At 45.5% G+C, this 15796-nt stretch overlaps 1 protein-coding gene across 2 annotated transcripts in view; it reads left to right on the top strand.

Moving 5' to 3' along the window:
- IZUMO3 (IZUMO family member 3) overlaps window positions 1-15796 on the top strand; it is a 105945-nt gene that overhangs the window by 16952 nt on the left and 73197 nt on the right. For both annotated transcript variants that reach the window (XR_012252608.1, XM_073657830.1), the window contains exon 2: window positions 5079-5168. Coding sequence is in view for 1 of the 2 variants with exons in the window: in XM_073657830.1 (XP_073513931.1) it covers window positions 5093-5168 (76 nt within the window). In the remaining variant the exon portion in view is untranslated. The remainder of the gene's footprint in view (window positions 1-5078; window positions 5169-15796) is intronic.

Here is a 15796-nt window from a genome sequence, read left to right as displayed (position 1 = left end):
TGTTATTGTATCTGTGCAGTACACCTGGATCTTTTGCTGCCTCTATAGATTAAAGGGGTTTTCCGGGCTCCAGACAGATTTCTGTAGTCACTCTGTCACTGCAGATTGCTGAATCGTGATGGTACACAATGTGCACACTGCACGATTCCTCTGTATTTCCAACGAAGTGACCACAGGTATGTTATTTGGATAGTCACATGCCAACTAGAGTCTCAGCCGCCTCTGTAGGTGGCACACAGAGAAGGGGATGACTATCTAGTTAGCATTTGACAACAGCTCCATAATTTCACTGGCCTTAGCTTTTTTTAAAGCCTTGTAACCTCTATTCTCTGTATGAAGCAGCCAGAGGTACCACAATAAGGATGGGCCGCTGCACTTGGCCCACTGCTGTGTGCTTGTCCACACGCCAAAATTTGCCCGTCTTGTAGCCTTGGATTTTCTGCAGCATCCACGCGCTTTCTGGATGTCTGTGACCTACAAGGTTATGCTAAGTGTGGATACAGTCTCACCTGGTCCTTTGCTGCATAAAGATGATGTAAGTGCTCATCCACTTTGGCATTAGCTGTTACTCACCTTCTGTCCAGAGTAGCACACTTCTCACCCTGGCATTTTACAATGAGTATTTTAGCTGTCATTACATTTTATGGAGAAGTCTTTCTTAAAAACTGGGAACATATCTTTTACGGGCATGGCAAAATTCTGTCTATTGACACTGGGCACATGATTGCTCCATATCCAATACTGTCTGCTTTTATTCTGCTTCCACCAGCAGGGTATGTTGTTAAGCCAAGTTCTGTGAAAAAGCCTCTATCACTTGTTCCTTAGTGGATGAACCAACCTTGTAATGTCTGATAATTGGTCACTATTTAAAATCAAGAAGAAAAAAGTAATAATGCCCCCTGTGATGGTAACAATACCCTGAGAGACCCTATAATGTAATAATACCCCATGAATGCACGCTTAATGTCTCATGTACTTCCGAAGAATAATATCGCCCCCTCCGTGCCTGACAAAAAGTAATAATGACCTCTGAGTCCTCCTTTACAGTAATGCCCCCATTGCCTCACCAAAAGTAATATTGCTCTGACTTCCCCATAGTTATAATAGCTGGCAGATACTGTGCAGGGCCTTCTATTATGTTTGAGGTTTGTTCTTAATACACCCTATCCAATTAATAACCAGTGTCTAATAAGGTGCCATTCTGGCAGTTCTTTTGAAATAATAAAAGCCATTTAAAGCCTTTTTTTCCAGAGAAATGAGCTATTTTACCTTGGCCATGTATTCCCTACATGTAGGGCTTCTCATCCAGCCAGGGTTGTGCTATCAGCTTTCTGGCCATGTAATGCATCCTTGGTACTGCTTGTTCACTCAGTGTTGTAGGTATATCATTTACGTATCCCAGAATACAGACCTATGGCCTAGCCTGTAATGTGATAGGTTGTGTGCATAATATCTAGCACCTCCTGCCAGTAACTCTCCAGCCTTGGACACCGGCCACATCATGTGAATTAAGCCAGCAAAATAAATTTTACAACAAGGACATATGGGAGAATGTTAATCCCCAGTTTTGCAGAGGACCTCTAGAACTTTGAGCAACATGTGGACAGAAAAACTCTACACACCACAGTTTATTTTTTTTTACATATCATACCAAGAGTAATCATTTCAGAACTTTTACACCCATAATCTGTACAATTTGATTGAAAAATAAACCGAAATCTTTTTGAGTGGAAAAAGGAAAAATAAAGAACTAAAATAATATGGTTGCATAAATATGCATACCCAAAAGCTATTAATTTGTTGAATTACCCTTTGAATTTAGACCACATTCGGTTTTTGTGGGTAGGAGTCTATTAGTACGACACATCTAGAGTTGGCAATCTTTGCCCACTTTTCCTTGCAGTAGCTCCAAGTCTGTCAGATTGCTAGGGCACCTCCTGTGTACAGCGCCCTCTTCAAGTAACCCAAAGATTTTCAATTGGATTCAGTCCTGGGCTCTGGCTGGGCTATTCTAAAACTTTTTTTATTCGTGCAATGCCATTCTTCTGTTGATTTGGAGGTAAGCTTGGGGACAGTGTTTGGGCTGAAAATTAAATTCATCTTCAATGTTTTAGCACAGGCCTGAATTTTTTGTTTAAAATTGTCTGATGTTAGGAACTGTTCATAATTCCCCTCACCTTGACTAAAGCCCCAGTTGCAGCTGCAAAAAAAGTCCCAAAGTATAATACTGTCTCACTGTGGATATAGTGTCCTTTTGGTGATGCACTGTATCCAAAACATGCCTTTTGGAATTATGGCCAAAAAAGTTCAACATTGGCATGCTCTCATCATCTCCGGCCTCGACTACTGCAACCTCCTGCTCTGTGGCCTCCCCTCTAACACTCTCGCACCCCTCCAATCTATCCTAAACTCTGCTGCCCGACTAATCCACCATTCCCCCTACTATTCCCTGGCCTCTCCCCTCACTCAATCCCTTCACCGGCTCCCCATTGTCCAGAGGCTCAAGTTCAAGACCCTAACCATGGCATACAAAGCCATCTAGTCTCCTGAAACTTACCTACACGCAACCTCCGATCCTCACAATATCTCCTTCTGTAATCCCCTCTTATCTCCTCTTCCCACAATCGCATACAAGATTTCTCCCACGCATCCCCCCTACTTTGGAACTCTCTATCCCAAGATATCAGACTCTCACCTGTGGAAACCTTCAAAAGGAACCTGAAGACCCACCTCTTCCGACAAACCTACAACTTGCAGTAACCACTGCTCCACCATACCGCTTCACGACCAGGTTTACCCTCACCTACTGTATCCTCACCCATCCCTTGTAGACTGAGCCCTGGCAGGGTCCTCTCTCCTCCTGTACCAGTCACTGGCTTGTATTGTTCAAGATTATTGTAATTGTTTTTGCTATGTATATCCCCCTTTCACATGTAAAGCGCCATGGAATAAATGGCGCTATAATGATAAATAATAATAACATTACTCTCATCAGATTATGACATGCTTTCTCACATGCTTTGGGCAGACTTTATGTAGATTTTGGCAAAACATAGCAAAGCTTGGATGTATTTCTTCAGTCTTGCTGACCTACCCATAGGCCAGACATATGTAGAATACAGGAGACAGTTGTCACATGTAGTACACAGCCAGTACTTGTCAGAAATTCCTGCAGCTCCTTTATTGTTGCAGTAGTCCTCTTGGGAGCTTCCTCGACCAATTTTCTGGTCTTTTCATCAATTTCCGAGGTATGTCTGTCCAGTTGTAGGTAATTTAGAAACCTAGTGAAAATGTCCAGCACATCCTTACTAGTGTGAACAGGAGCCAACTAAAAAAAATCCAAACTATAAAAAAAGAACAAAGTTGCCTCTTAAATTGCTAAGAGTGATTGCTCTAACACATTGAAACTGCATTACTGCAATAGAAACATAGGAAAGCGCTACAAAATGTGCACATGAAATATGTCAATTTTTTTTCTGTAATATTAATATGAAAAATTACAGTAGATGTAAAGGAAGGTACTTAGCGCATAGATTGGCCAATATATGTGTGCCCAACTGCCAGCGTCAAGGCGTCTTTCATTGTTGGGTCCCTGTCCTTCTCGGTCACCTCTCTTGGGCTGAAATGCAAACCTACAATTTAATGAGCACATGTGTATGTAAACCTTTACTCAGTACTGTACATAACAGTGATTTACAAGTGCACTCAAACAATGCCAATTTCTCCTGAATAAACTAAGACCTCATGCAGCCATGTCAATAAATAAATAAAAAAGGTTAAGGATGCTTAAATGTGCGGAGGCAAAAAAAACCTGTTATCAAAGGGAGTTTGTCAGCACTGAATGACTGTTCAAACCAAGTACAGGCACTTGGTGATCCATGATGGGGCCAAACATTCTGGCTCTATGAAGCCAGAGCTGTCAATCAAAGAAGAGGGGGTGGAGATAGAGGGAAAACAAATAGAGGCAAAGGTGTATTTAAGTATTTGGCCATGCCTTTGTGCATCGATCAGCAATACTTTGACTGTTCAAACTATCTGTACTGACAGAGTCCCTAAAAGAAAAGCGTTCAGTAGGGTTTTTTTGCTATATAATCTGAGAGCAGCATAATATAGGGTAAGAAAGCCTGATTCCAGCGATGTGTCACTTATTGGGCTGCTTGTTGCTATTTTGATAGAATCCTTGTTTTGTCGTATGTAGATGTAGCAGAGCTAAGATTTTGGTGCTGGATATAACTCCGCCCACACTATTGATTAGCAGCTTCCTGTGCACACTGTGCATTGTTATCATGCTGCCAATCAGTGGTGGGGGCGGGGCTACAAAGATTAGCTTGACTGGTGTGCACATGAGATGTAGTGATAATCTCCTTCTGATAAAATACTGATTGTATTGAAATTGCGACACACAGCCTAGTAAGTGATACATCCCTGTAATCAGGCTACTGTGCCCTATATTATTCTCTTCTCAGATTAAATAGCAAAAATCCTGCTGACAGATTCCCTTGAAGAGTTCAACACAACAGTCACCCTTCTTGAGAAACATTCAGTGCTCAAATAATTAGCAATCGGAGCTCCAAAACAAATAATGTGGAGAACTAGGCTTGCTTGGCGCCCTCTTTATTCCTTGACGAGCCCTTTCTCATGTACACAGGTCCCAACAGTGAGGCCCGTTAATATGCCATAAATGTCGCACATATGCCACTACTTTAATGCAGGGGCGGACATGTCACTGGTTCAACCTGTGCAGCTGCAGAGGCCCAGAATGTGAGTGGGCCCACATCCAGCTCCAAAGAAGGTGGGATTGTGCATGATGATGAGCTATTGGACTCTAAAGGGCCCATATATTGTTCTTGCACAGGGACCCTTTCCTGTCTGTTTCTGCCAATGCTTTAATGTGATATGTGATTTATGGATAAAAGTATACATGTTCAATTTCCCAAACCCAGTTTTAAAATAAAGTTGTATTCTGCAGTTTACACACAGGGAAGTCATCTGCTGGATGTATCCTCAATCACACATTTGTATAATTAGCCGATTATCTTATAAAAGCAATGTGTCGCTAATCTGTTTTCTTACTTTAGGAGTGGATATATTCATGGAGAATATCAGGAAACACAGAGAGGAAATAATGTGGCAGATGAAACAGTCATTGGAGAAGTTTGCTGATTTAGGTAAAAAGGGAACTGTATTGTTAGTTAATGGGTTGTCCAGATGGGGGTCTGACACCCGGCACTAGTGATGAGCAAATGTAGTGAGAAGTTCTTTTTTTTACTTCTTTACCGGCATTCTACAAATCAGTAAAATTGATTTTGCGGGATTAGTACCAAATCGGTGACAAAGACTAAGTAAAAGTCTTCAACTATAAATGTAAGGAAGCGCAATTTATTGAGGGAAAAAAAAGTCTCTACATTTCTTGTCCTGTTCCTCTGCACAGTACTGAGCAGCTAGTAATGTAGTGAAAACGTGGATGATGTAATGAGAGTTCCCTTTACACTAACAAAAAGCGCTCATTGGTTGTAGAGACTGCCACAGTCTGTAACTCGTGACAGACACCTCCTAAAACCAAACAGAATACAGTACACACACCGCTCACATATTACACCCAGCACACACACCGCTCACATATTACACACAGCACACACACCGCTCACATATTACACACAGTACATACACCGCTCACATATTACACACAGTACATACACCGCTCACATATTACACCCAGCACACACACCGCTCACATATTACACACAGTACACACACCGCTCACATATTACACACAGTACACACACCGCTCACATATTACACCCAGCACACACACCGCTCACATATTACACACAGCACACACACCGCTCACATATTACACACAGTACATACACCGCTCACATATTACACACAGTACATACACCGCTCACATATTACACCCAGCACACACACCGCTCACATATTACACACAGTACACACACCGCTCACATATTACACACAGTACACACACCGCTCACATATTACACACAGTACACACAGCGCTCACATATTACACACAGCACACACACCGCTCACATATTACACACAGTACACACACCGCTCACATATTACACACAGTACACACACCGCTCACATATTACACCCAGCACACACACCGCTCACATATTACACACAGTACACACACCGCTCACATATTACACACAGCACACACACCGCTCACATATTACACACAGCACACACACACCGCTCACATATTACACACAGCACACACACACCGCTCACATATTACACACAGCACACACACACCGCTCACATATTACACCCAGCACACACACCGCTCACATATTACACCCAGCACACACACTGCTCACATATTACACACAGCACACACACCGCTCACGTATTACACACAGCACACACACACCGCTCACATATTACACCCAGCACACACACCGCTCACATATTACACCCAGCACACACACCGCTCACATATTACACACAGTACACACACCGCTCACATATTACACACAGTACACACACCGCTCACATATTACACACAGTACACACACCGCTCACATATTACACACAGTACACACACCGCTCACATATTACACACAGTACACACACCGCTCACATATTACACACAGTACACACACCGCTCACATATTACACACAGTACACACACCGCTCACATATTACACACAGTACACACACCGCTCACATATTACACACAGTACACACACCGCTCACATATTACACCCAGCACACACACCGCTCACATATTACACACAGCACACACACCGCTCACATATTACACACAGCACACACACCGCTCACATATTACACACAGCACACACACCGCTCACATATTACACCCATCACACACACCGCTCACATATTACACCCAGCACACACACCGCTCACATATTACACACAGCACACACACCGCTCACATATTACACCCAGCACACACACCGCTCACATATTACACACAGCACACACACCGCTCACATATTACACACAGTACACACACCGCTCACATATTACACACAGTACACACACCGCTCACATATTACACACAGTACACACACCGCTCACATATTACACACAGTACACACACCGCTCACATATTACACACAGTACACACACCGCTCACATATTACACACAGTACACACACCGCTCACATATTACACACAGTACACACACCGCTCACATATTACACACAGTACACACACCGCTCACATATTACACCCAGCACACACACCGCTCACATATTACACACAGCACACACACCGCTCACATATTACACACAGCACACACACCGCTCACATATTACACACAGCACACACACCGCTCACATATTACACCCAGCACACACACCGCTCACATATTACACACAGTACACACACCGCTCACATATTACACACAGTACACACACCGCTCACATATTACACACAGTACACACAGCGCTCACATATTACACACAGCACACACACCGCTCACATATTACACACAGTACACACACCGCTCACATATTACACACAGTACACACACCGCTCACATATTACACCCAGCACACACACCGCTCACATATTACACACAGTACACACACCGCTCACATATTACACACAGCACACACACCGCTCACATATTACACACAGCACACACACACCGCTCACATATTACACACAGCACACACACACCGCTCACATATTACACACAGCACACACACACCGCTCACATATTACACCCAGCACACACACCGCTCACATATTACACCCAGCACACACACTGCTCACATATTACACACAGCACACACACCGCTCACGTATTACACACAGCACACACACACCGCTCACATATTACACCCAGCACACACACCGCTCACATATTACACCCAGCACACACACCGCTCACATATTACACACAGTACACACACCGCTCACATATTACACACAGTACACACACCGCTCACATATTACACACAGTACACACACCGCTCACATATTACACACAGTACACACACCGCTCACATATTACACACAGTACACACACCGCTCACATATTACACACAGTACACACACCGCTCACATATTACACACAGTACACACACCGCTCACATATTACACACAGTACACACACCGCTCACATATTACACACAGTACACACACCGCTCACATATTACACCCAGCACACACACCGCTCACATATTACACACAGCACACACACCGCTCACATATTACACACAGCACACACACCGCTCACATATTACACACAGCACACACACCGCTCACATATTACACCCATCACACACACCGCTCACATATTACACCCAGCACACACACCGCTCACATATTACACACAGCACACACACCGCTCACATATTACACCCAGCACACACACCGCTCACATATTACACACAGCACACACACCGCTCACATATTACACACAGTACACACACCGCTCACATATTACACACAGTACACACACCGCTCACATATTACACACAGTACACACACCGCTCACATATTACACACAGTACACACACCGCTCACATATTACACACAGTACACACACCGCTCACATATTACACACAGCACACACACCGCTCACATATTACACCCAGCACACACACCGCTCACATATTACACACAGCACACACACCGCTCACATATTACACCCAGCACACACACCGCTCACATATTACACACAGCACACACACCGCTCACATATTACACCCAGCACACACACCGCTCACATATTACACACAGCACACACACCGCTCACATATTACACACAGCACACACACCGCTCACATATTACACACAGCACACACACCGCTCACATATTACACCCAGCACACACACCGCTCACATATTACACCCAGCACACACACCGCTCACATATTACACACAGCACACACACCGCTCACATATTACACCCAGCACACACACCGCTCACATATTACACACAGCACACACACCGCTCACATATTACACACAGTACACACACCGCTCACATATTACACACAGTACACACACCGCTCACATATTACACACAGTACACACACCGCTCACATATTACACACAGTACACACACCGCTCACATATTACACACAGTACACACACCGCTCACATATTACACACAGTACACACACCGCTCACATATTACACCCAGCACACACACCGCTCACATATTACACACAGCACACACACCGCTCACATATTACACACAGTACACACACCGCTCACATATTACACACAGTACACACACCGCTCACATATTACACACAGTACACACACCGCTCACATATTACACACAGTACACACACCGCTCACATATTACACACAGCGCACACACCGCTCACATATTACACACAGTACACACACCGCTCACATATTACACCCAGCACACACACCGCTCACATATTACACACAGCACACACACCGCTCACATATTACACACAGCACACACACCGCTCACATATTACACACAGTACACACACCGCTCACATATTACACACAGTACACACACCGCTCACATATTACACACAGTACACACACCGCTCACATATTACACCCAGCACACACACCGCTCACATATTACACACAGTACACACACCGCTCACATATTACACACAGTACACACACCGCTCACATATTACACACAGTACACACACCGCTCACATATTACACACAGTACACACACCGCTCACATATTACACACAGTACACACACCGCTCACATATTACACCCAGCACACACACGGCTCACATATTACACCCAGCACACACACCGCTCACATATTACACACAGCACACACACCGCTCACATATTACACACAGTACACACACCGCTCACATATTACACACAGTACACACACCGCTCACATATTACACACAGTACACACACCGCTCACATATTACACACAGTACACACACCGCTCACATATTACACACAGTACACACACCGCTCACATATTACACACAGTACACACACCGCTCACATATTACACACAGTACACACACCGCTCACATATTACACCCAGCACACACACCGCTCACATATTACACACAGCACACACACCGCTCACATATTACACACAGCGCACACACCGCTCACATATTACACACAGCGCACACACCGCTCACATATTACACCCAGCGCACACACCGCTCACATATTACACCCAGCGCACACACCGCTCACATATTACACACAGCACACACACCGCTCACATATTACACCCAGCACACACACCGCTCACATATTACACACAGCACACACACCGCTCACATATTACACACAGTACACACACCGCTCACATATTACACACAGTACACACACCGCTCACATATTACACACAGTACACACACCGCTCACATATTACACACAGTACACACACCGCTCACATATTACACACAGTACACACACCGCTCACATATTACACACAGTACACACACCGCTCACATATTACACCCAGCACACACACCGCTCACATATTACACACAGCACACACACCGCTCACATATTACACACAGTACACACACCGCTCACATATTACACAGTACACACACCGCTCACATATTACACACAGTACACACAGCGCTCACATATTACACCCAGCACACACACCGCTCACAAATTACACACAGCACACACACCGCTCACATATTACACCCAGCACACACACCGCTCACATATTACACACAGTACACACACCGCTCACATATTACACCCAGCACACACACCGCTCACATATTACACACAGTACACACACCGCTCACATATTACACACAGTACACACACCGCTCACATATTACACCCAGCACACACACCGCTCACATATTACACACAGCACACACACCGCTCACATATTACACACAGTACACACACCGCTCACATATTACACACAGTACACACACCGCTCACATATTACACACAGTACACACACCGCTCACATATTACACACAGTACACACACCGCTCACATATTACACACAGTACACACACCGCTCACATATTACACACAGTACACACACCGCTCACATATTACACCCAGCACACACACCGCTCACATATTACACACAGCACACACACCGCTCACATATTACACACAGTACACACACCGCTCACATATTACACACAGTACACACACCGCTCACATATTACACACAGTACACACACCGCTCACATATTACACACAGCGCACACACCGCTCACATATTACACACAGCACACACACCGCTCACATATTACACCCAGCACACACACCGCTCACATATTACACACAGCACACACACCGCTCACATATTACACACAGCACACACACCGCTCACATATTACACACAGTACACACACCGCTCACATATTACACACAGTACACACACCGCTCACATATTACACACAGTACACACACCGCTCACATATTACACCCAGCACACACACCGCTCACATATTACACACAGTACACACACCGCTCACATATTACACACAGTACACACACCGCTCACATATTACACACAGTACACACACCGCTCACATATTACACCCAGCACACACACCGCTCACATATTACACACAGCACACACACCGCTCACATATTACACACAGCGCACACACCGCTCACATATTACACACAGCGCACACACCGCTCACATATTACACCCAGCGCACACACCGCTCACATATTACACCCAGCGCACACACCGCTCACATATTACACACAGCACACACACCGCTCACATATTACACCCAGCACACACACCGCTCACATATTACACACAGCACACACACCGCTCACATATTACACACAGTACACACACCGCTCACATATTACACACAGTACACACACCGCTCACATATTACACACAGTACACACACCGCTCACATATTACACACAGTACACACACCGCTCACATATTACACACAGTACACACACCGCTCACATATTACACACAGTACACACACCGCTCACATATTACACCCAGCACACACACCGCTCACATATTACACACAGCACACACACCGCTCACATATTACACACAGTACACACACCGCTCACATATTACACAGTACACACACCGCTCACATATTACACACAGTACACACAGCGCTCACATATTACACACAGTACACACACCGCTCACATATTACACACAGTACACACAGCGCTCACATATTACACACAGTACACACACCGCTCACATATTACACACAGTACACACAGCGCTCACATATTACACACAGTACACACACCGCTCACATATTACACACAGCACACACACCGCTCACATATTACACACAGTACACACAGCGCTCACATATTACACCCAGCACACACACCGCTCACAAATTACACACAGCACACACACCGCTCACATATTACACCCAGCACACACACCGCTCACATATTACACACAGTACACACACCGCTCACATATTACACCCAGCACACACACCGCTCACATATTACACACAGTACACACACCGCTCACATATTACACACAGTACACACACCGCTCACATATTACACCCAGCACACACACCGCTCACATATTACACCCAGCACACACACCGCTCACATATTACACACAGTACACACACCGCTCACATATTACACCCAGCACACACACCGCTCACATATTACACACAGTACACACACCGCTCACATATTACACACAGTACACACACCGCTCACATATTACACACAGTACACACACCGCTCACATATTACACACAGTACACACACCGCTCACATATTACACACAGTACACACACCGCTCACATATTACACACAGTACACACACCGCTCACATATTACACACAGTACACACACCGCTCACATATTACACACAGTACACACACCGCTCACATATTACACCCAGCACACACACCGCTCACATATTACACACAGCACACACACCGCTCACATATTACACACAGCACACACACCGCTCACATATTACACACAGCACACACACCGCTCACATATTACACCCATCACACACACCGCTCACATATTACACCCAGCACACACACCGCTCACATATTACACACAGCACACACACCGCTCACATATTACACCCAGCACACACACCGCTCACATATTACACACAGCACACACACCGCTCACATATTACACACAGTACACACACCGCTCACATATTACACACAGTACACACACCGCTCACATATTACACACAGTACACACACCGCTCACATATTACACACAGTACACACACCGCTCACATATTACACACAGTACACACACCGCTCACATATTACACACAGCACACACACCGCTCACATATTACACCCAGCACACACACCGCTCACATATTACACACAGCACACACACCGCTCACATATTACACCCAGCACACACACCGCTCACATATTACACACAGCACACACACCGCTCACATATTACACCCAGCACACACACCGCTCACATATTACACACAGCACACACACCGCTCACATATTACACACAGCACACACACCGCTCACATATTACACACAGTACACACACCGCTCACATATTACACACAGTACACACACCGCTCACATATTACACACAGCACACACACCGCTCACATATTACACACAGCACACACACCGCTCACATATTACACACAGCACACACACCGCTCACATATTACACACAGCACACACACACCGCTCACATATTACACACAGCGCACACACCGCTCACATATTACACACAGCGCACACACCGCTCATATATTACACACAGCACACACACCGCTCACATATTACACACAGCGCACACACCGCTCACATATTACACACAGCGCACACACCGCTCACATATTACACACAGCGCACACACCGCTCACATATTACACACAGCGCACACACCGCTCACATATTACACACAGCGCACACACCGCTCACATATTACACACAGCGCACACACCGCTCACATATTACACACAGCGCACACACCGCTCACATATTACACACAGCGCACACACCACTCACATATTACACACAGCGCACACACCGCTCACATATTACACACAGCACACACACCGCTCACATATTACACACAGCACACACACACCGCTCACATATTACACCCATAGCACTCACACCGCTCACGTATTAGAGGAATACAGTACACACACCTCTCACATATTACACCCAGCACACACACCGCTCACATATTACACACAGCACACACACCGCTCACATATTACACACAGCACACACACACCGCTCACATATTACACCCATAGCACTCACACCGCTCACGTATTAGAGGAATACAGTACACACACCTCTCACATATTACACCCAGCACACACACCGCTCACATATTACACCCAGCACACACACCACTCACATATTACACACAGCACACACACCGCTCACAAATTACACCCAACACACACACAGCTCACATATTACCCCCAGCACACACACCGCTCACATATTACACACAGCACACACACACCGCTCACATATTACACACAGCACACACACCGCTCACATATTACACACAGCGCACACACCGCTCACATATTACACACAGCGCACACACCGCTCACATATTACACACAGCGCACACACCGCTCACATATTACACACAGCGCACACACCGCTCACATATTACACACAGCGCACACACCGCTCACATATTACACACAGCGCACACAACGCTTACATATTACACACAACGCACACACCGCTCACATATTACACACATCGCACACACCGCTCACATATTACACACAGCGCACACACCGCTCACATATTACACCCAGCGCACACACCGCTCACATATTACACCCAGCACACACACCGCTCACATATTACACACAGCACACACACACCGCTCACATATTACACACAGCACACACACACCGCTCATATATTACACACAGCACACACACACCGCTCACATATTACACCCAGCACACACACCGCTCACATATTACACACAGCACACACACACCGCTCACATATTACACACAGCACACACACACCGCTCACATATTACACACAGCACACACACACCGCTCACATATTACACACAGCACACACACTGCTCACATATTACACACAGCACACACACCGCTCACGTATTACACACAGCACACACACCGCTCACATATTACACACCGCTCACATATTACACACAGCACACACACCGCTCACATATTACACACAGCACACACACCGCTCACATATTACACACAGCACACACACCGCTCACATATTACACCCAGCACACACACCGCTCACATATTACACACAGTACACACACCGCTCACATATTACACCCAGCACACACACCGCTCACATATTACACACAGTACACACACCGCTCACATATTACACACAGTACACACACCGCTCACATATTAAACACTGTACACACACCGCTCACATATTACACACAGTACACACACCGCTCACATATTACACACAGTACACACACCGCTCACATATTACACCCAGCACACACACCGCTCACATATTACACCCAGTACACACACCGCTCACATATTACACACAGTACACACACCGCTCACATATTACACACAGTACACACACCGCTCACATATTACACACAGTACACACACCGCTCACATATTACACACAGTACACACACCGCTCACATATTACACACAGTACACACACCGCTCACATATTACACACAGTACACACACCGCTCACATATTACACACAGTACACACACCGCTCACATATTACACACAGTACACACACCGCTCACATATTACACACAGTACACACACCGCTCACATATTACACCCAGCACACACACC

Source organism: Phyllobates terribilis, unplaced genomic scaffold, assembly GCF_046119375.1.
Source record: "Phyllobates terribilis strain yellow unplaced genomic scaffold, ASM4611937v1 Scaffold_12__6_contigs__length_324123572, whole genome shotgun sequence".
NCBI lineage: Eukaryota > Metazoa > Chordata > Amphibia > Anura > Dendrobatidae > Phyllobates > Phyllobates terribilis.
Note: the sequence above shows the minus strand (reverse complement) of the source record. Positions and strands in the feature narration are given on the sequence as shown.